This window comes from Elephas maximus, chromosome 22, assembly GCF_024166365.1.
Source record: "Elephas maximus indicus isolate mEleMax1 chromosome 22, mEleMax1 primary haplotype, whole genome shotgun sequence".
In the NCBI taxonomy this organism is placed as follows: Eukaryota; Metazoa; Chordata; class Mammalia; order Proboscidea; family Elephantidae; genus Elephas; species Elephas maximus.
The window spans coordinates 44382032-44405655 of record NC_064840.1 but is presented as its reverse complement, the minus strand read 5'-3'; the positions used below and the strand labels follow the sequence as shown (position 1 = coordinate 44405655).

Sequence of the window (23624 nt, the reverse complement as noted above, 5' to 3'; positions counted from 1 at the left end):
AAATTCCTGCGGTCTCCAGAAACACTAAAGGCCTGAACTCCAGTGGCTGTGAATTCAGCCTCACATCTTCTTTACATGACTGCCTCAGCTTGAATCTCATACACCCCCACCCTACTCCCTGCCCCAGGACTCCCCCTTTAGCCTCCACTATCCCACCTTCAGGTAAGAGATGATGCTCAGCAGGCATCTGGGAAGGTTACAGTCATCAAACGGACCCTCCACATCACACTGACTAAAACAACACTGAAAAGATCCAGAACAACTTTCCTGTATTAACTGAAGAGTCCTAGGCTCTGTCTCACCTTAGGAAGAAGATCAGGTTCTTCCCAAAGGGCAGGTTAGATAATGGAACAATCGGGAACCTGTGAGCTCCCTCTACATCATGGGAGCCATCTGCCACTTGCCTTTCTATCTGTTCCCTTCTCTCTCCCTCCTCCATGGCCATCCCTACCTGCAGCCTTAGGAGGAATATGGGAGACATCCCTGGTGAAGAACCTAGAGGGTCTCTGAGGGTCACTGAAGTAAGAGGGCACTTTAATAAAGTATCCAGAATAAAGGCTTCAGAATAACCCATAAAAGAAAACAAAGTGTTTTTAGAAGTGTCATTTCCATAAATGGAGGGAGGAGACATCAAGAGGGAAGTAACAGCAGAGAGCTTCACAGACACTAAAACCCTCTAGCATTTCTTCAAAGAAACAGGAAAGAATGATCAAGGTAGTGTTTAACTGTCACATTTCAAAAAGTGATCTTTAGCCTTTTGGCTCAGCTAATTTGGGACAGTCTTTAAAAACCTATTTGCCAGGGCTTTGAGAAGAAGCCACATAATATTTGTTGGGAGGAAACCCAACATCTGAGAGAACCCAGATTCAAATACTTGTCACCAAGAAAGGGTGTCCCTTTTTACTTCCATGGAAGCGGCTTGGTGAGAAGCACAAAAGCTCCCTTCTCAGATTCAGATAAAGAAAAGGAGATGGCACCTTGGAAAGTGCACAGATACTCTTCCCACCCCCATACGCAATGGGTCCTGCTCTCTGAGTGATCAGCCAGAAACTTGTTTTTTTTTTTTTTAACAAAACTAAATTCGTCTTGCTCACAGTCCCTTCTGGAGGAGTTGAGAAAGCAAAGAATTCACCAACTCAGCAAGAAACAGAATGAGCTCTTCCTTCTTTTGATACATACAAACTAATACCCTAGAGAAACAAGGTGTGGGAAAGGGAGGGTAATTCATTCTTTGGTCTCTGGTTTACTGTAGAATACCCTTGGGCAGTTTTGGCTCTCTTCTATTTTAGGGGAAAAATAGTTCCGTTTCTTTTTTAAAAAATAAAATGTTCCCCCATGGGGAAAAAATGCTTTAAGTGTTAAACCTTGGCCAATAGAGCCCCAAATCCACATTTTCACCTTTATCTTTTAGGTTTCTGCTGAGGGCTTCTTGTGACAAGTCTGCCTTTTGTCATCCGGCTGCAGGTCAAGGCCAGAAAGAACAGAGGATGAGCCGGTTTGACAAGTTCAATCCAGGAATCGCTGGCAGGCCTTCTTCCACCGGCAGGCTGTGCACCACTGGTCTCGATGCTCAATGCCGTACACTTTGCGGCACTTCTTTGCTTCCCCACGGGTTTTCCTGCCAAAAGAAAGAAATGCTGCTGGTTAGACTTGGACAGCAGCCAAGCAAGAGGCTGAGCAAACATGTGAGACTGGAAGAGGTGGCTCAGACAGAAGCCAACAGGGCCAGCAGCTTGACTTCCAGAGGGTAAGTGACCACAGGCACAGAAGATTGAAAGCCCTCCCCATGTAGAGTCCCCTCTCTGGACTAACTCTGGTGATGATGGTTTGGAGGACTCAGAGTCTCCGCTTCCAGTGGAGATGGTGAGGACAGAAACCAAAGAGCAAGATGGCAGATGTCTCACCTGGAGCTGCTCTGGGCTCGTGGCGGCGAAGTGACAATCAGGTGAGACTTCATTGCAGGTGGTGGCTGAGGGGGCTCGCTGAAGCTTAGTGACCGGCTCCGGACCTGGGCACAGGGAGAGTGGCAGTAAGTCCAGGCCGTGAGCATGAGGGCAGTCATGGGAAATGAGAGAAGCACTCCCGCAGCACAGTCAGCAACATTGACTGAGCTCCCTTTAAGTGCTGGGCCCTATATCATGCACTGATGCAGAGGTGATCATGCTCTGCAACAGGGGCCAGGTAAGGAGGTGAAGTTGAAGAGTGAGCAGCAGGCCTTTAAGGCTAAAAACTGAGTAGGGGCCAAGGGTAGGTAGGGATCAAAGGCAGCCACTTGCAGGCCATCTAGTGGGCTGCTCCCTACAGGAGATTTAGACAGTTACCATCTGTGAAACTAAGGGGAGAGATTCCACTGGCTCAATGGCACCTTCAGGCACTTAGGTTTTGCAGTGTATGATAACCTTCCTGTAGGAGATATTTAAGACTAGAGCTCACCACATGTGGTTCAAAATGACTTCCGGTTTATTTATTCCAAGGACAAGCAGCCTAAGTTATGGTCCACAATGGCCATCAAGATTTCTGACTCATTGCACACACCCCTTCACATGCTCCTATCTTCTTCATTTTTCCCACCTTCTTCTATTTCTATTTGACCACCCTATAGAGAATTCTCTCCCTTCCTCTCCTCTCAATACTAAAACCACAATCAGCACCCAAAGACAACCTAGCCTGGGGATTTTCTTGGCAATAAACCTGCTAAATCCCCACACTCCTCTGGAAGCACCTCCTTTCGCCTTCTAAAAGAGCCTGTGACCAGCTGGGGATTGCTATGGGATGGGGGAGAGTGCATCAAGATCTTCCGAGAGGTTTAGGGGCTGGCGGCCTCTAGCACAGGATATATGTGAAAGAGCCCTTGGCTCATACCAGAGCCCCAGGAAGTACTGAGGGCCACTCACCGGAGAAAGGGAGGAAGCAGTGGAGGGGGCGGCAGCCCAGCTAATACTGGTATAGATGTGTGGAGAGACAGGGATCTGAAAGGACGGCAGAGCCTGCAGAGACAAGATAGTCAACCAAGGCAACACCTCAGGAAGCCTTCAAAGCCTAGTAATCATCGTGTAATTTCACATTGTGCAGCAGAAGGTGCATCTCTGCGTCCGTGAGATGACCAGGAGATACTGGGATAGGAAAGATGCATCTTCACAAGAGAAATATCAGAATTTCCAAATGTTTGAAGTCGTCTCCTGGAGCTCTGGTGGCACAGTAATTAAGAACCTGGCTGTTAACCAAAAGGTCGGCAGTCCAAATCTATCAGCTGCTTCTTGGAAACCCTATGGGGCAGTTCTACTCTGTCCTATAGGGTTACTACGAGTTGGAATCGACTTGTGATGGTAAAGGGTTTTTTAATCTTTTTTGGAACTCTTCTTAGCAAATGCTCTCAAGCTGGCTGACGTGCCAGCCTCACGACCTAATCATCACAGAGGATTAAAATCTCAGACTGAGCACCTACCAGGAACATGCTATAGGCAGTTCCAAAAGAAGTCTAAAAGCCTTTTAAGCATGGGTGGCATTGCTGGAGTAAGTGAAATGCATCCCAAGGCAACTACTTGAAGGTTGACAGCCCTCACATGGATGCACAGGTCTAGGTCTGTTCGTAAAAACATCAGCCACACTCAATGTCAGCCACACAATGTCAACCACAGCTGCTGATGGGGCTACCTGAAGTTAAAACCAAACAAAACCAAACCCGTTGCCATCGAGTCAATTCCAACTCACAGCGACCCTATAGGACAGGGTAGAACTGCCCCATAGAGTTTCCAAGGAGGGCCTGGTGGATCCAAACCACCAACCTTTTGGTTAGTAGCCACAGCACTTAACCACTATGCCACCAGGGTTTCCACCTGAAGTTTGGCAACTTGAAATAGCAAAGCAGCCACTCATTCTAATCAGAGGGAGGGCTGGCTCATTTTTTAGATGTATCATTGAAAGCCCTGTTTTTAACGGCTAACTTGCAAATCAGGCCAAACCAAAAAAAAGAAAAAAAGCCAAACCCAGTGCCGTCAAGTCGATTCCAACAAATCAGGCCAGAGTCTGATAAAACCAAACTGTAGGCACACAATGACTTTAAGAAAACTGCTACATAAAAGCTGCACATTCACTGAGCACCTACTATGCACAGTAAAACCAAATTCACTGCTGTTGAGTTGATTCTGACTCATAGTGATCCCACAGGGTTTCCAAGGCTGTAAATCTCTACAGAAGCAGACTGCCATATCTTTCTCCTGAGGAGCTGCTGATGGTTTCAAACCGCCACCCTCTTGGTTAGCAGTGATTGTACAAGAACCACCAGGGTTCACATACAGTGAACCTAAAAGCTTGTTGTCGTAGAGTCAATTCCAACTCACAGTGACCCTAAGTGTCACCCCTCCATGACCACTTTCCCAATCATGCAAGCGTAACAGATTGTTTCTTCCTGGACCCACACTTTGCTCATGCCTCTAGTAAAGGCACTCTGGACTATTTATTATAATTTGACTATTTATTATATTTATACATTATAATTATTTTGACGATTTATTATGATTAATCAGTTATATATTCATTTCTCCAGCTAAACCATGTACTTCACAAGAGCAAGAACTATGTCTTATTTTATCCTGAAAGCTTAGCCCAATGCTTGACACATTGTAGATATTTAAAAAATAGTTGCTGGATTATTTACTAATGTAACACAATTCTAGGGACTAGAGATTTGCTCTGGGAATCCCAACTCCACTATTCCATCACCTTTAATAAACAGTGATGGAATAATTCTCCAGCCCAAATAAATTAAATTGCTTACTTAGGGATTCAGCTGGATTTTTAGTCACCACTTGTGACAGCTACCAATTTAAAACTCTAGAATTCCCACATTCATTGAGTGTGAAATGATTTTCTTTTTCCTTCTTTGTACAAGTAAAGGATTAGCAATTTGGCTGAACAGTTCAGTCTTCAGTCAGGGTTGTCAGTGGTCTCTAATGAGGCTGGCCAGTCACAAGCTAGACACTGAATGTCCTCACAGCCATAGGCTGAGCAACCAGATTGCCCCAGCCCCATACCTGGTATGCATGGTCGGCCTGAATGTGCCAGAAGGAACCAGGAGCTGACTTGCTGAGAGCACCAGAGGGCAGGTAAGACTCCAGGCCAGGGTGTTCTGGGCCTGAGGACTGGGCTTTGGGAGGAGGTGGTGAAAGAATGGCAAGGGGTGTGCTGGTCACACTGGGGGTGGGAGCTGGTTCAGCTGTGGGGGTCCCAGGGGCGAGGGTGCCAGAAACAGCAGCAGATTCTTCCTTCATCTGCACCTCTGTGTAATAGAAATCCTCCTCCCGCTTGAACTGGTCAGAGTCCACAGTGTCCCTGTGTGGGAGGGAGATGTGGCATGATTAGGTACAAGTTGCCTCAGTCCAAGGTGCTCAGGGCCACTCAGCAAGTCAGGGAAGGAGCCCATGAGAATACCCAGGAGCCCATCTCCTGATATGGTGTCACAAAGGATTAGGCTCTCACACCGCAACAGGAATTGTTTTTCATAAGGCTTCTGCTCTCACAGAACCTGTGCGAACCTCTCCTCCCACAGGAGTCATTTGACTCTAAGCTCTGCCACGAGTCATCTCCAGCCGCTACCTACTTGGACCCAAGCTCTTTATTCAAGGACTGAGTCAGTTCCTCTGTCATGAGTAGCTGTGAGGCTCAGCCCCAGCTCTGCACGGAAATAAGTCCCTGGCTCCAGAAGGCTAATGCTGATGGAGATCCGTCTCCCCAAAAACTGGTCTCTATACTTCTTGGCAATAGGGTATCACCAGTGGTGGAACCAAATTACCCTACTTCTACCCTGAACTAAAACCAGACATCTTGCTTCCTACAGTGAGGCAAGAAGGCACATCCATAAGATGGACAGAGCTCCCTTCTCATCCACAGCAAACTCATCGTCGTCATTTGTCATGATAGGAAGGTCCTATGTTGCGTGGCACAGGGGCAGGGATAAACCCCTGAAGAAAAAGGAAGGTGAAAAGGTGGTGTTCTCAGCAAGTGCTTTCCTTGAAAGCATTCTGGGCTGTGGGTCATAAGGAGTTAGCAGGGTGGAGGAATCCCTGAATGGTACCCCAGACAAAGATGGGGCTCCATACCTACCCCAGGTGGAGGGCTTTAACATGTCGTTTGATGCCCACAATTGAGCGCAGAACTTTCCCACAGTTTGGCCACAAGCACTTGTACATCACCTTCAGAGAGTTCTAAGGGAAAAGGCAGACTGGGTAATTGGGATATGTTCTTCTCCCTCACCCCTCTCTCATCCCAAACTAATGGAGACTTGAGCTTCAACTGGCTGTTACCCTCTGCCTTCTGGCAAAACCCAACAGAAGGGTCTAGGAAAGGGGTTCTACAGGACCAAAGAAACTGACAACCTGGACCCAAGAGATAGTCCTAATGGTAAACAGCAGGGATAGCTGCTGTGGAGAAGAGCCCACCAGACCTCTCATGCATAAGCCTCTGTAATAGTACACAAAAGAAGGCAGGGATTGGGATAGAGATTGAAAAAAAAATGGAACTGCATTAAAGAAAAGGAGTAGGCTCCTGGGAATACCATGAGGTAAAAGAAGCAGCAAAAGAAAACTGAAATGGGGTGGAACCTGGGAACATCTAGGATCTGCAGGGGCCCTCCTCTGCTGGCTGTCCCTGCCCCTAGCTGCTCACAGACACTAACTCCACCAGCCAGGCTCACACTCACACTGCACCATGTACCTTTCTTTTGCGTGGAGCTGGTTCATCCAACAGGAAAGGGTCGGGATCTGTTTCAAATCCATTATCAGTTTGGGGGGAACCAAAGGCATCTCCCAAATACTTGGGGCTGGCCTGGGGGTGGGGGGGAGAAGGGGTGGAAATGCCACTGCTCCCACTCCAGTGCCCGCTGGTGGTGCTGCTGCCGCTGTCGGACACATCGCCGCTCTCCTTCCACAGGTCACAGGCTGTGCGGGAAGCTGGCCGGAGAGAAGACAAGAGGATGCCCAGGGCTTGTATCTGGGCAGGGCTCTGCCATGGCCTTGTCTATGCCAGATTCTGCACTGACAGCCCAGGCCGGGGGACCGTGCATTCTAGTCTGGGAACCTGGGTCTGGAGTCCAATTTCGGCTCTGACTCTGCCTGCCTTTGCCACTCCAAAGGAAAGAAAATAACCTCCCCTTTGTGAGCTGAAGTAAAAATGGAGAGTGGAGAGGAAAAAAAGCTCTCCTGCCTTCTAGGCCTCTGAGGGTGAGTGAGAATGCACACATACAAGTATGTCAAATGCCACTTGGAAAGCTTTCCCTACAAATTTTCATCCTATTGAGGCTGGGAAGGCCAAGAGCTTTCTGACTAGGCTTTCCTGAAAAATGCCTTTCAATAATTTAAACCCCTACAAGAACACTAAAGCCTGTGAGTAAAAAGAAGCCACTTGGCTCTTAGAAATATCAGGAGGGCATAACATTTACCAGCGCTAGCTGCAGCCCAGGTTGCTCCTATTTTTATTCAGAAGAGACACACTTGGAGAAGGAAAGACAAGCTCTGAGAATATGACTAATCACAAGATGACTGGAGGCCCTCACACCTGCTGTGGCCCTGAGCCGACTGCCCTGCTCCCAATAGCGCATCTGAACAGGGAGGAGGTCAGGTGAGACGTGGTAAATGCTCAGTTTTTAAATTGCCTGTCTTCAGGCTGCTTTAGGCCCAACCCAGACTCTTTCATTTCCAGGCCATAAATCTGAATTTATATTAAGTAGCAAGAGGGCAGGGGGCTACAAAGCCTGCAGATATTACGCCTCATGTCTCCCAGAGCCCCAGCTCCTAACACTGCGTTCCAAAGGAGCCTCCTTATCCTGGACGTCAAGACTGAATTCCACACTCTTCATGACAATGATAAAATCCTCCTGCTTTTCTCTCATCCTGCTCAATATTCCAAACTGCTTTTATGCTAATCTAGACACCTAGTACAGACTCCCAGCTGTCCATGTTTCCAACCCAGATTCTCCTTAAATTTCTCATCTATCCAAACGGAATAAGATGGGAAGGATGGAACTCTTCCCTTCCTAAATATCACTGTCAAGTCTCAAAGCCACAGCTTTCCCTTCCTAGAAAGCAAGAAGTTACTGTATCTACACAGTGTGGTTAAACCAGAGTAGACCTTTAGGGCAGAACTCAGAAACCACCCAACAGGCCAACAGGTTAACTGGTTAAGCCACACACATCTACTCAGGAAACATAGCAGGGATCAAAGTTCCAGGCAGGAGAAAACTACATCTGGGGTGATCAGGACTCTAGGGATAAAAGACAGGTTGGGCAGTGGCAAACCCTACAAATAGAGCAGGCGTTCCCTATATAGGCACAGGGCATGACCACTTCAAATGGCTCAAACTCCAAAACTGGAAAATTGGCATACAAAGGAAGAAAAACATAAAACAAAGCAAAAAGCTAACACCATAAATTAATCTGTGTTATATGATGAACATAAGCCATTCATATGTTATCCTACTTAGTGAGTTTTTCTAGGGCAAGGACACTAGACATTCAACATCATGAAAATAAAGTGTTCCACTGAAAATGCAGAACAGTGAGAGTTCACAGTGAACTTTTAAGAAATATTTACAATTTCCTCTGCTCTTGCCATCTCTACACAGACACAGCCTTCCAAATAATACAGAACTAAAGGGAAAAGGTGGCTTAGGTGCAAATAGTAGCCACGATTAGAGGGAGGTATTTGTTGTTGTATATACCTCACACTGCAGCATATTGCAATATAACTATGGAGATATAATTATAATTAGCTGCTAAGGAAGCCATTTTTGTGTGGCAAAAATATAAAGAACAAAACATTTGCCAATTCAACAATTCTTACATGTATAATTCAGTGACATTGATTACATTAATCGTGTTGTACAACCATCACCACTATCCTTTTCCAAATTATTCCACCACCATTAACAGAAACTCAAAAATGTGGAATGCTTCATGAATTTGCATGTCATCCTTACGCAGGGGCCATGTTAATCTTCTCTGTATCATTCCAATTTTAGTATATACTGCTGCCAAAATGACCACCAAGGGTCTTATTTTTCCACTGACTTCAACCATAAAATCAGAAGTATATTACAATGGAAAAAAATCTTTAATAGACAATTAAAAACTTTTTGTCAAAAAGGAACTTAGGACATCAGGATTATGTCATATTATCAGTGACCTGTGTATATGCTGGTGTGTGTATATGTGTGTGTACATGTATGACACATACTTACACACTTTTGCTGGGAACTGGAGTCAATAATTTTCTTTCCTTTTATGACACTTTCCTAGATCTTCATCCTCTTGACTACTACAGATCTCTTAAACTTGCTGAATTCTCTGAGAACTTGAAGTTAACTCTTTTCCTCCCCCTTTTGCTAATGTAGCTCCTACTAACAGAGCAGGCATGCAATACTGTGCTTCACAACTAGATCCCATCAGAGTGCAATAACTTACTCTAGTCCTTTGGTGAAGGCATTTGTTTAAAGCTAACCACATATTTTCCTACAACCTCCTAAATGGCTTGTAATTCAGTCAGTTCTCCCTAATGAAAAAGTTATTCCCTGGGAGTAAGTTAGGCCAGTCCTATAACGAAGTTCAAAAAAACTTCAAGTTTACTACCAGTCCTGTCAAACTACTAATATCCAGCAAATCCTTCCTTCAGTATTACTGATAATGTATTTTGGAGCCAAACTAGAAGAATTTTGTTTCACTTTACAAATTTGATTTGAAGTAATACTATTGGTTTTTAATAAGCAAATAGATGTATTTTAGACTTCAGCTAATTTATTTCAGGTCCTTGGCCTTGTTTTGTTCTTGGTGGTGTTGTATGCCGCCAAGTCAATCTGACTCATAGTGACCCTATATGACAGAGTATAACTGCCCCATAGGTTTTCATAGGCTGCAATTTTTACAGGAGCTGGTCACCAGGTCTTTTCTCCTATGGAGACTCTGGAGGGTTTGAACTGCTGACCTTTTGGTTAGCAGCTGAGAGCTTAACCATTTCTCCACCAGGGCTCCTTCCCTGGTCTGTAAAATGGGGCATGAATTTTCTGAGGCCACTAAGGGACCATTTAGTACATTTCTACTGTTGTGAACTAAATATTCCTCTATTAGCCTTGTTCAGGTCTCCATCAATGTGCCTCACTCAACTTGCTCCCATAGAAGAACTTACTCAAGTGGCCAGTGAGGCTCAGTCCCGGGCAAAAACACCTTCACAATACACCAGGAAACTTCTCCCCAGATGAGGAAACTGAGGAAAAAGAATGTAAGCATCTAACTAAATGTCACTCAGCAAGTCTGAGGTCGAAGTGAGAAGAGACTCCAGAAATCCTATTTCCAGGTTGGTGATTTTCACAATTAGCTGCTGGAAGCAGAAGAAGTCAGTCCTGGGCATTTGCCACACCCAGAACCCATGGAGGCCCCACTTCCTCACCAGAAAAGTTGGCCTCGGCCCCAGGAGGACTCTGCACAATTGGGCTACAGGACAGGGATGTCAGTACCATGGCTGCCATCATCTCATCCATTTCCACTGCATCCGACTTCCTGGATTCAAATGGAAGAGCATGAAAGGTTACTTCCTGAAACAGCTAATTCATGACCCTGTAGAACTAGATTCTGTTTCTGGTTATTTCCACATGATAATCATAGACTTCTGGACTGTCCCTTCTAAAACACCCACCCCGATCAGCCCGTGTGTGTTCAAAAAATATAAGTAAAGCATGAAAGCGTCTCCTAATACTTTGTGGAAAAAAAACATTTTGAATTATGACTTTGTTAATCAAGCCAGTGTAAGCAGGATGGTCTCCATCCCACTGCCAACACCTTGAGGTAGCTGCATTCTCCCCTGACTTCTCTTCCTAATTCTGCAACTTCAAGTGGAGAATTTTATTTGGAGGGAAGAGAAAGGAGTCAAAACAATGAAATAAAACATTGGGATAAAATACACCCACTAGAATTAAAAAAAAATTACCTGCCTTCTCCTGTCTTATATTTAAATTCAACAGGGAACAGTTACCCTAACCAAGCCCTCCCTGCAGAAACATTCTGACAGTTCCTGAACATCAAGAGAACCTATTACATAAGCCAGTTTACAAATAAACTAAAAGCGCTAAAATAAATCACCCAATGTAAATCTGAATGCTTTATATAGCAGAGTTCCATACACCTTTATATGTAATTTTTCAAATCCATATAAGGTTACATTGTTTGGAAGTAAAATCAGAGCTGTCTCTAAGTTAATTTACAGTATTACGAAAAGTTAGTCTGAAATAAACTTCTAGGTGGTTCATCTATTTCAAAGTATTGTATTAATAAATTCTTTATAATTCAGGTTCACACATATGTGGCTGGGTGTGAAGCAGCTAAATCAAGAGTATTAACAAAACATATCAGAATCACCTTTTAAGTATGATCTTTATATTTCATTTCCATAGACTAGAAAAACACATTATTTGCCAGCACCCACTGAATACACAATCACAAATATTGTTGTTCTGGTCTGGTCTCAAAATACTAGGTTTACTGTCAATGACAAGAACACCCAAAGACAAGATTAGGGACCAAGTCAAAGCGCAAGGTGGAATAGGGCTTAACTGTTGCACATCTTGTATATAAGACAGGCTGATAGGAGATTTTCTTCTTAAGATAGAAATCAGAATATACATTCTCAGGGAAAAGTTACATAATAAAATTCTAAAGCAAAACATACACATTCTTTATTCATCATCTGTGGTTTTGAATCTCTAAGCCAGGGGTCAGCAGCTACAGGCTGTGGGCCAAATCTGGCCTGCTGCCTGTTTTTGTATAGCCTGTGAGCTAAAAATGTTTTTTACATTTCTAAATGGTTCTTAAAAATCAAAAGAAGAATATTATTTCTTGGCACATGACACATGGTAGTCATATGAAATTCAAATTTGAGTGTCCATGAATAAAGTTTTACTGGGACACAGCCACAATCACTTATTTACATATTGTCTTTTCTATGGCTGCTCTTGTATGGCAGAGTTGAGTAGTTCCAACAGAGACTGCATGGCCCATGACACCTAAAATATTTACTATCTGGCCCATTCAGAAAACCTTTGCTGACTCTGAACTAAGCCGCTCCTTCCCTGACTCTTATCAAGAAAAACTCAGATCTGGTTGTAGTTTAAATATGAATGGGGTAAAGAAAAGCCCCTGGCCAAACCAAATATACATCATCCATATTAGTTACAGGGAAGAAAATATGCCATTTTGGGTTTTTAAAGGAAGCAAGCCTTTCTTTTCTGTATCTCATTTGTCCAATTTTTTTTTTTTAATGTACTTTAGGTGTAACGGCAAATTGGTTTCTCATTCAAAAATTTATAGACGAATTGTTTCATGGCATTGGTTACAATCCTTGCATGTGTCAGCACTCTCCCCCTTTCCACCTCAGGTTCTCCATGTCCACTTGTCCAGTTTTCCTGTCCCTTCCTGCCTTCTCGCATTTGCTTTTGGGCAGGTGTCACCCATTTGGTCTTGTATACTTGATTGATCTAAGAAGCACATTCCTTATGTGTGTTACTGTTTATTTTATAGGTCTGTCTAATCCTTGGCTGAAAGGTGAACTTTGGGAGTGACTTTAGTTCTGAGTTAGCATAGAGTCCAGGGGCCATGGTCTCAGGGTTCCTCCAGTCTCTGTCAGACGAGAAAGTCTGGTATTGGTTGTTTTTTGTTTGTTTGCTTCTTTTTGTGAATTTGAACTTTGTTCTACCTTTTTCTCCCACTCTGTCTGGGACCTTCTACTGTGATCCCTGTCAGAGTGGTCAGTGGTGGTAGCTGGACACCATTTAGTTCTTCTGAGCTCAGGCTAGTGGAGACTGGTTCATGTGGTCTATTAGTCCTCTGGACTTAGTATTTTCCTTCTATCTTTGGTTTTCTTCATTCCCCTTTGTCCCGGATGAGAAGGGACCAACAGGTGTATCTTACATGGCCCCTTACAAGTTTTTAAGACCCTGGGGAGACACTACTCACCAAAGTAGGATATAGAACATTTTCTTTATGAACTATGTTATGCCAATTGACCCACATGTCCCCGAAGACCATGGTCTCCAGTTCTCTGCCCCAGTAACTCAGTCCCTTAAGGCGTTTGAATGTATCTAAGAAGCTTCCTAGGACTTTGCATTGGTCAAGTTGTGCTGACTTCGCCTATATTGTGTTGTCTTTCCCTTTACCAAAGGTAACACTTTGTCTAATATCTAGTTAGTGATTTTCCCTCCCCACCTGTCCCCTCCCTCATAAGCATCAAAGATTTTTTTTTTCTGTGTGTAAACTTTTTCTTGAGTTTTTATAATAGTGGTCTCATACAATCTTTATCCTTTTGTGATTGACTTATTTCACTCAGCATAAAGCTCTGAGACGTTTTGTGGATTCATCATTGTTCTTTAACGTTGTGTAGTATTCCACTGTATGTATGTACCATGATTTATTTATCCATTCACCTGCTGATGGACATTAGGTTGTTTCCATCTTTTTGCTATTGTGAATAATGCTGCAATGAACACGGGTGTGCATACGTCTATTTGTGTGACAGCTCTTACTTCTCTAGGATATATTCATAGGAGTGGGGCTGCTGGATCACACAGAATTTCTATTTCTAGTTTTCTAAGGAAGCGCCAGATCACTTTCCATAATGGCTGTACCATTTTACATTCCCACCAGCAATGTATAAGAGCTCCAATCTCCCTGCAACCTCTCCAACATTTATTTTCTGTTTGTTTTTTTGTTTAGTGCCAGGAAAGTCTGGGTGAGATGGTATCTCACTGTAGTTTTGATTTGCATTTCTCTAATGGCTAATGATCGCGAGCATTTTCTCAGGTGTCTGTTAGCCGTCTGAATGTCTTCCTTGGTGAAGTGTCTGTTCATATCCTTTGCTAATTTTTTAATTGAATTATTTGTCTTTTTGTTGTTGAGGTGTTGATGTATTTTATAGATTTGAACCTTGTCAGATATATTGTAGCCAAAGATTTCTTCCCAGTCTGTGGGTCTTCTTTTTGCTTTTTTGGTGAAGTCTTTTGATGACTGTAAGTGTTTAATTTTTAGAAGATCCCAGTTACCTAGCTTATCTTCTGGACTTTCTGTAATGTTGGTTATGGTTTGTACCCCCTGCACTGTCCCTATTTTTTCTTCCATAATCTTTATAATATTAAGTTTTATATTTAGGTTTTTGATCTGTTTTGAGTTAGTTTTTGTATATGATGTGAGGTATGGGTCCTGTTTCACTTTTTCACAGATGGACATACAGTTTTGCCAACACTTTTGTCAAAGAGACTGTCTTTTCCCCCATTTAATGAACTTTCGCCCTTTGTCGAAGATCAGGTAGCCATAGGTAGAGGGATTTACATCTGGGTTTTCGATTCTGTTCCATTGGTCTCTGCATCTGTCGTTGTACCAATACCAGGCTGTTTTGACACTATTGCTGTGTAGGAGGTAATGAGCCACTTGTCCAATAGCTTGACAACTAGATACCTATAACTCCCACTTTCCATCCCTCCATCATAAGACAGCCCACAGCCTAACACCTCACATGACCCACACAACTTCAGAGCCCAAATTCTTCCCACACGAACCTCTTTGGGACATCAATGTTCCTGGAGACAGGCCTGCAGGCTGGAACCTGGGCTCCCTGCTCTGTGGGTGGTGCCTGGGACATGGAGCCCTGCAGCTCTGCAAGCCACACCTCCTCTGCTTTGCAGCAGATTTGTAACTTCTGATCCAACAGCCAGACAGTCACCTTATCCTCTACCCAGCTGTGCTGCTCAACCAGTCCTGTACACTCTTGACCCCCATACCACACATAAACCTGGAAGGAAGAAAAACAGCAATAGCGGTCAGCACTAGGTAGTTCTTACCCCCGAAGAGTTCATATGCCCCAACTTCCAGGAATCTGGATCTGCCTGTCACAAGCTGCTTCTCTGACTCACGCAGCTTTAATTGAGCTAGATGTTCCCAGGTACCTGCTTCCCATCTGAGCACGCACACTAGGCAAATTGGACTGATTCTCCCCAAAACAGGTCCTTATAAACTCTCTAGACTAGAGACAGTGAACAGTTTCTAGAGATTTGACCTAAATTTGGAATCTGTGTCCATTCCTTCTGATTTCTTCCCTTGCCTTGCCTTTAATGCCCCTGCATATCTGCTGATTCCCAACTACTGTCTTCAAGTGATCAGACCCTGCATTTTTCCCTTCAAAGAATTCTGAGTCTACCTGGACAAGAGGGTAGGGGGTGAAGAGGTAGGCTGACCTCTCTCAAAGGGCACCTGGATATTGGCAGGACATCTTGCCTTGTGGGAAGAGAAGCCTGGAGGACACAAGCCTCAGGGAGAAGAGATGGGAAGACAGGGTCTCTACTGATGAGCCCTGGAAAAGGCAATGAAAGAGAACCCCATGCACCTGGATCTAATGCTAATATTCAGGTATAGATGTGGCTGGGCCCTGCTGCAACAGAAGGGAAAAGGAAATCCAAATTGAATTCCGATTGAAGAAACATCTTCATCTCTTGAAAACATCTAAAGGTAATTCAAAGGTGCAATCTTAGCTGGCTCTTTTAAGCCTGAGATTATTTCCCTAATTTTGTGAAGTGGCAAGCTAAGGGAGAATAAGAAGAAATGGACCTATGGCCATGCTTCAAACCAAGACTTTGAGTAGGCTAAAGCCCAGAACTGCAGATGTCAGGTTTTGCCAGCCTTCCCTCCAGTTAACACTGTTACGAAGGAACCCTCAAGGAGCCCTGGGGCCCCTAATGATGGTACCTTCTCTTAGGAAGCCCACCTGCCGAAGGGCCCACACGGCCAGAAGGAAAAGGTCTGTGCTCATACTAGCGCCCAAAGAGTTTCCTGCCTGCCACTGGGGACATTCCTGGCCTTCCAGCCCCAGTCTGAGTAGAGCAGACATCTGTATATACTGGGTACCAACCTACCTTCTGCCCAGGCTGAAATGCCACCTGCTGGAGGCCTGAGATGCCGGGAGCCTTGAGGACCTCCTTGGGTTGCTCATGGCAGGAGCCGTCCTTATAGGCAAGGAAGGGCTGTGCAGCAGCCCTCTCCAGTAGCTCCGCTTGAGGTTCCAAGGGCTGGGCGGTCCCTGGTGGCCCATCTGAAACAGTAGGTCCCAACACCCGGGCTCCCAGTAGGGACCGCTTACCAAGGCGCCGGGAAAGCACACTGGCCATGCTGCTGCCTTTCCTGGGGAGACACAGAGAACAGAGTCCTTCACCCATTATCCCCAGGACCATGGAAGCAGGGACTTCCTTCAGCATTCAGTTTGGCACCCTACACACAGCAAGAGCCAATATGTGTCAGTTACATTGAATGAAACATCTTAAAGTAACTTCTACAATTTTTTCTCTTTACAAAAGTAGGACATTTAGAAAATACTGATAAGCACAAAGAAAAACAAATCATTCATAAACCTGCCTCCCAGAGGTATATTATCTTTTACTGTACAATGTTCCATGCTTTCTTCTATATACGTTGTTCACATACACTGTTATTTGTACAAAAATGAGATCACTGGTAAACTGAACTTTTACTTAATATATTATATGTTTTATTATATCATTAAATATTATTCTATAAAAACACTTCTAAAAGCCACACAGTATTTTCCTAGATGGACGCACACTGCTAACGTAACAGTATTTTCCTAGATGGACGCACGCTGCTAACGTAACAGTATTTTCCTAGATGGACGCACGCTGCTAACGTAACAGTATTTTCCTAGATGGACGCACGCTGCTAACGTAACAGTATTTTCCTAGGTGGACGCACGCTGCTAACGTAACAGTATTTTCCTAGGTGGACGCACGCTGCTAACGTAACAGTATTTTCATAGGTGGACGCACGCTGCTAACGTAACAGTATTTTCCTAGGTGGACGCACGCTGCTAACGTAACAGTATTTTCCTAGATGGACGCACGCTGCTAACGTAACAGTATTTTTATAGGTGGACGCACACTGCTAACGTAACAGTATTTTCATAGGTGGATGCACGCTGCTAACGTAACAGTATTTTCCTAGGTGGACGCACACTGCTAACATAACAAACCCCTTATAACTGTACCTTAGGGTTGTACCCAATGTCTTGCTGCTTAAAATGCTCTGCCTGCAGTGAACACCCTTGGAGCTAAACTTCGGCATAAATGCACATCAGTGATCACTTCCTTAGCTTAAATTCCTAGATAAAAAATTGCCAGGTCAAAGCATTTGTCTGACACATGCAGATTCTTAAGCTACTTGAAAATCAGTTGTCTTTAAAGCTGCAAAGAACCCCAGATATGAACCATGTCATTCACCTCATTTTTACACTTGAGGAAACTAAAGCTGAGAGCTTAAATGTCTTGTTTGTGGTGACAAAGGTAGTTGGTGCCAGAGCCGGGACAAGGTCTAGTCTCCTTACTCCCAATTCAGGGCTCTTTCCACTTTCCTGCTCTGCCTTAAAGTTGCCTGAACATTGCTTCCAATAGCACTTGGTGTTGGGCCACTAATGCATTCAGGTATCCTTGAAATGTAGGACCACAGCAGGGCTGTTTATTCTTCCTGACAACCTGTCTTCCCCTGACATAAACCAAAGGAGACTATTCCATGCCTAGTTAACCTCACCCCACAACTGGTATCATGAGGGAAAGTTTTACTCAACACCCAGGGCTCAGGTGCTCATCTGAAAATGGAACACATCATTTTCGCATCCTCTGGGACTCCAAGTACACCGCATTTATCACCCAACAACTGCAGAAAGCAGGGAAATGGATAGTACTAGCCTCGGGAAATGGATAGTACTAGCCTCATCATTTTATAGAGGGGAAGAGCTAGTGAAGAGATCAAACACAGAAACCTTGGTGTCATGCTTCATTAGTCAAAATCCTCCTGCCCAAGGAAGGATTCTAACACCCCTGGCACTCAATGACCACAAGACTGGGCAGAGCCTTCAGAGGCCATCTGGACCACTCCAGCTTCAAACACCTAGACCATTCCAGAAAAGAGGAACTCCATCTTTCAGGTCTCTCCCATGAAAAAGGCTCTATAACTTCCCTCAGGAATCCAAATCAGTCAACAACCTTCCTACTAGGAAATGCCTGCTCTAACCCACAACCTCCCTGCTAAGTGAGATTCAGGGGAAAGCATACTAGATCAGCTATCAAAGCCCACACAGTCAGTCCCCACTCATTTTCGAGTTCCTTTAACCTCTCAGATCCTGTTTCCTCATCTATAAATCAGAATGCTAATTACCATTCTTGTTGACGCCTCACAGGATCAAATGAGAACATTCCTGTAGAGGCTCTTCACAAACTGTAAAGTGTGATGTACATGCAAAGTGATACTGATATGATGAAGTTCAATCTAGCTCTAGCCTCAGTGGAAATAAACCATTTGGGTATAGGCTTCTATACGACTCTGTATTAAATTTTCCTTTCAGAAAACTGACAAACTTTTAGCTAGACTGACAAAGAAAAAAGAGAAGAAACAAAAGCCAAGATATTACAACTGACCCAACAGAACTAAAAGGATCGAAACAATACTACAAACTGTACTCCAATAAATATGATTAGTTAGATGAAATGAACAAATTCCTAGAAGCACATAACCTACCTAAACTGACTCAAGAGGAAGCAGAAAACCTCAAAAGACCCATAACAAGTGAAGAGATTGAATCCGTAATCAGAAACCTCTCAACAAAGAAAAGCCCTGGACCAGGTGTCTTCACTGGGGAAGTCTACCAGACTTTCAAGTCGTTAAAAAGATTACACCTTTCCAAGATGAATAGTCCTTTTTTCTCCATTTAGGTAATATTTTCTAACCCTCACACCATTCGGACAGCTCACCTCTGAACCCCTCATTTACGTATATACACACTGTACTTATCGCTAGCACTTAAGGCCATTGACTGTTTTGCCAGACTCTGTGCTAAGTGGTTTACAGGCGTTCTTTCACTCAGCAGGTACCATCAGCATCCGTCCTGTTCTATTCTTAAAAAAAAAACTAAGTTTTACCACAGTTTAAAAAAAAACCGAGGCTCGGAGACATTAAGAAACTTGACCAAAATCAAAGCTGGTACTCAGCACAGTCAGGATCCAGACCCCAAGATTTGCTGACTTCAAAGTCTGTGTTTCCTGCTACTAAACCATGTTCCTCCTCCTCTTTCCAGAAATGCTCCAGCTCTTCTTGTAACTTACGACGTATGGCTTCAATGTCCCTATTTCTCATTTTCTTTGGCTCCACTGACCTCCATCTCCACCATCTATATCCTAAGTTGGTATCACAAGGTACCACTCAACCTCCAAAGAGTCACGCTTTGTGCTCACAACCTCCAAATGCACACTCCTAATGGGTTACCCCTCTTGTCCTCAGCCACGTGTTGCCCTTCTCGCCAGCTTCATTCCACCAGCTCCTCTCTGCAAACTGACTTCCATTTACTCACAGACAACAGGCCTGAACTTTGCAGTTCCTCCCCCACAAACCTGATTGCTTTGCTCCTACACAGAGTCCCTGCTCCCAGGTCCAGGGTCTGCTGGTGGAAGCAGAAGGATGAGACGCAGTATGTTGCAAACACCCTCCTTCTCCAGAGCCCTCGCAGTTCCTCAGCCTTCCTATGTTCTTCTACTCTGGACCCCCTGGCACATTCCCAATCACAGCTCTTCCAGATCCTCCGCCCCTTCCTATTCATGTACTCCTGTTAATCGAGGGCTTGACAGGTACAAAGCAAATCCCAGGTGTTGCGGCAAGTAAAGAACACTAAAGCGTTCATGTACCTAAACACCAATGCCATTTCCCCTACCCAGAAGGCCCTACCAGGCTAGTTCCACCTAGTCTATAAAGCTGAGCATTTCAAAAGACGGCCTCAACCACATTCCCACACGCACACCCACTCTTCCTCCCTGGCCTGCATTCACACCAGAGCAACTGGTTCACATTTTCTTCGAACAGTTCTGTAAACGACCTTAACTTTTTACCCTCATTCAAAAGTACCTCAGGGCTTTGTTTGGGTCCCATGTCATCTTCAGATCACCCTAATCCTAGCTTCTTTCCTAGCCATCCCCAGCAGATCATGCTAGAGAACATCTCCACATAACACAAAGGAAATGGAAAAAATAACAATAAAGTTACAAATGTTAAGAAAAAGAATTTGGCTTGTTTTACAAGTATGTTACTCAAGCATGGTATTTCCACCATGAATTCTCTACAAAGCAAAGAAGAGATAAGTCAGAGTCTCAGCATTCATTGGGTGTCTGGTGATTGTACATTTAATAACACTGTATCAAAAACCTTTACTAAGACAATAAAGAGTAAGAAAAATGTAAAGGATAAATTCTTTACCACTACAGAAAAATGTATAAACCCAGTGCCATCGAGTTGATTCCAACTCATAGTGACTCTACAGGACACAGTAGAACTGCCCCATAGGGTTTCCAAGGTGTTGATGGTGGATTCAAATTACCGATTTTTTGATTAGCAGCCAAGCTCTTAACAGCTGTGCCACCAGGGTACTGATGCTAAATGGGTTTTCAAAACTCAGTCACCTACCTTTATGCTTGAAGTCTGAGGCCAGAAATAAAACGCCTCTCTCAGTCTAAAAAAAAAAAAAAATTTTTTTTTCTCAGTCTGATTTTATTCAGCTCAGAAGAGCAAAGGGTGAAGCTGTAATGCCAGTTACAGACAGAAGATGGCAGCATCAATCCAGAGAAAGAGACAACTGTTTTCAGGACAAATAGGAGGTGGCCACTCCCACTTTCCAGAACAGGAAGTTGGGGGTTTCTACCAGTAAAAATGAAGAAATGGTAGTTTTTCCAAATTCCTGGGCTTCTAATCTTTAGACAGAGCCTGGGATGCTTGGCTAACAAACTCTAACAGTGCTTTTGTAAACTTTTTTCTTTTTTAACTTAAAGAATACTTTGTTTTTAAGCATGCAACTTCCCAAATCTGCTGGATTGGTATAAAATTTGCCCACTTCTGGCTTATTTCCAAATCTACTTGTCCCGTTCTCTAGCTCTTCTCCTTTAACAAGCCCAAATTCCAAAATGAAATACTACACATTTTATTATTAGTTTTATTTACAGTACTTCCAAATCATGATTTTTAAAAATAGGAAAGAAGGGAAAATATCTTTATTAAGTGCCTAATAAGCACTGGCTTTCACAAACTGTATCTAATTTAATCCTCAGAACAATTTGTGGTGAACATGTTTTTTATTTCTGATGAGGAATCTGGGCCACAGAGAAGTTAGGTTGCAGAGGCCACACAACTAGGGAACGGCAGCCCTAGGGTTTGAACCCATGTCCATCTGGTGTCAAAAATGGTGCTCTTCTCATTATTCCAGTAGGTATATGAGCTCTCAAAATGAAATACTCGATTAAGTTGTCCTTGAAGCCTCAAGCCAGAAACAAACACCTCTAACCTACATGTATTTTTTCCCTATGTCAATGAACCTTTGTTTAAAACAAAAAAAAAAAAGTTCCCAGTCCTACAAGTCTATACTTATATTTCCTCATGTACTTTCTTTCCTTAAAAATCTCTTTTCCACCTGCATCTTACCCTCCTACCTACAAAATATAGGTCAATGCCTTATTCTGACCTGGTCAAACAGTCCAACTCATTGTTAATCATTTAGAGGTTTGGGAAGACCTTCATACACATACTGCCTTCTAAAAGGGCACTAAGGAGTACAGCCAGAATGCTCCTTAGAAGTGAAGATGGCAGACTTCTCACGTACTTTGGACATGTTATCAGGAGGGACCAGTCCCTGGAGAAGGACATCATGCTCGGTAAGGCAGAGGGTCAGCAAAAAAGAGGACGACCCTCAACAAGATGGACTGACACAGTGGCTGCAACAATGGGCTCAAACAGCAAAGACTGTGAAGATGGTACAGCACTGTTGTACACTGGGTTGCTATGAGTTGGAAGCAATTCCACGGCACCTAACAACAACAACAAGAGGGCACAAAGAGATAATGTAATGAATCCAAAAAGCTATGGAAAACTTTAGCTAACTTTATAGTGAAGATTAACAGCGTGGAAACGGAAAATTTGATAAATAATCTATGAAAAAAAAACGTAGGCTACGCAGTATCACTAGGTGGTATTCAATGCCTCCTTTGTATTAATCAGCAACACGTAACATTAAAGACAACCATAATTCTTAAACTTGTTATTGAGGTCTTTTGCAGATCTGCCCAGTGCAATACATCGTTTGATTTCTTGACTGCTGCTTCCATGGGTGTTGATTGTGGCTCCATGTAAAATGAAATCCTTGACAACTTCAATAGTTCTTAAACTTCCTGAGGAGTAAATGTCTTTAAGGTGCCCTAGTATCACAATGGTTAAGCGCTTGGCTAACTGAAAAGTAGGCAGGTTGAACACACCAGCAGCTCTGCAGGAGAAAAGGCCTGGCCATCTCCTTCCGTAAAGATTACAGCCTGGGCAACTGTATGGGGCAGCTCTACTCTGTCATACAGGATCACTGTGAGTCAGAATTGACTGGACAGCACATGACAACAAATGACTTTAGCTCTACAGATAAGAGAGTCTTCGGGGATCCAGAAGTGAATTAGAGCACCTACAAAGGTCTATCATGAAGGTAGGTGGAGAAGGAAAGCTAACTCTGGGCCCCAGAGTGACTCTCCAGGATCGCTTATTATTTTAGAGCCTCAGGACTTTGTTTGGGTTCCATACCATCTCAGAACAAAAAAAAATGTGTTGCTGTCAAGTCAATTCTGACTCATGGCGACCCCATGTGTTACAGCAGAGAACTGCTCCACAGAGTTTTCTTGGCTGTAATTCTTCCTGTAATTCTTATGGAGGGAGATCACTAGGCCTTTCTTCTTTTGCACCACTGGATGGGTTGATCCACCAACCTTTCAATTAGTGGTTGACCAACACCACATCTCCATGATCCCAGTCTCTTTTCCAACCATTCCAGCAAATCATGCTGGGGTATCGATGGCTTCTCTCTCCCTTCCTAGTAGGCTTCTACCATTTTAATTGCTGTTGTTGTGTGCCATCAAGTCGATTCCAAATCATAGTCACCCTATATGACAGAGCAGAACTGCCCCACAGGGTTTTCTATGCTGTAAATCTCTACAGAACAGATCGCCGGGTCTTTTTTCGCACGGAGCAGACGGTGGGTTCGAACTGCTGACCTTTCAGTTAGCAGCCAAACACTTAACCATTGCGCTGCAAGGGTTCCTTGTTGTAGCCTCCTTCAAACTCCTCTTTCCCTCATCTCTACTTCTATTCACTCCCCTGCTGGTTGCTTCCTTGGGAGCTCTCAAAGTCCCATAAAAACTAGCCATCCCCTAATTTTCCGTACGGTTCCGAGGCAGCAAAGAGAAATCAAGAAACATCTATATCAGGGTAACAATAACAGTATTTCAACATGTAGCCAAAGTCCACTTCATGATTTTACATTCTCGACTTATGAAATTCCTTGATTAAAACAAAGAATTGAAATTCACGATAAAGAACCGTTCTAGGCTGACGAACAGTTTTAGGGGATCCTGAGCTCTCTCGTGCTTCTCACCCCTACTACTGTCACCAACAGGAGGAATTTGCTGCCCAGAATATGTATTTTGGTATATGACCAAAAGGGGTTAGCCCTTTTCCAGGCTCAGCAAA

The 23624-nt window shown here is 43.8% G+C and overlaps 1 protein-coding gene and 1 non-coding gene across 4 annotated transcripts in view; both read right to left on the bottom strand.

Moving 5' to 3' along the window:
* Nucleotides 1-1051: 1051 nt before the first annotated feature.
* Nucleotides 1052-23624, bottom strand: part of ZNF395 (zinc finger protein 395) — a 47679-nt gene continuing 25106 nt past the window's right edge. For all 3 annotated transcript variants that reach the window (XM_049865697.1, XM_049865698.1, XM_049865696.1), the window contains exons 2-10: nucleotides 15938-16202; nucleotides 14588-14820; nucleotides 10435-10544; nucleotides 6712-6947; nucleotides 6103-6203; nucleotides 5034-5331; nucleotides 2895-2987; nucleotides 1905-2008; nucleotides 1052-1618 (exon numbers count right to left, since the gene is read on the bottom strand). In XM_049865697.1, the coding sequence (XP_049721654.1) occupies nucleotides 1507-1618; nucleotides 1905-2008; nucleotides 2895-2987; nucleotides 5034-5331; nucleotides 6103-6203; nucleotides 6712-6947; nucleotides 10435-10544; nucleotides 14588-14820; nucleotides 15938-16189 (1539 nt within the window). In that variant the 5' untranslated portion in view covers nucleotides 16190-16202 and the 3' untranslated portion in view covers nucleotides 1052-1506. The remainder of the gene's footprint in view (nucleotides 1619-1904; nucleotides 2009-2894; nucleotides 2988-5033; nucleotides 5332-6102; nucleotides 6204-6711; nucleotides 6948-10434; nucleotides 10545-14587; nucleotides 14821-15937; nucleotides 16203-23624) is intronic.
* LOC126066164 (U6 spliceosomal RNA) lies at nucleotides 8931-9032 on the bottom strand. Its single transcript, XR_007515019.1, has one exon. It is a non-coding gene; the product is annotated as a U6 spliceosomal RNA (small nuclear RNA).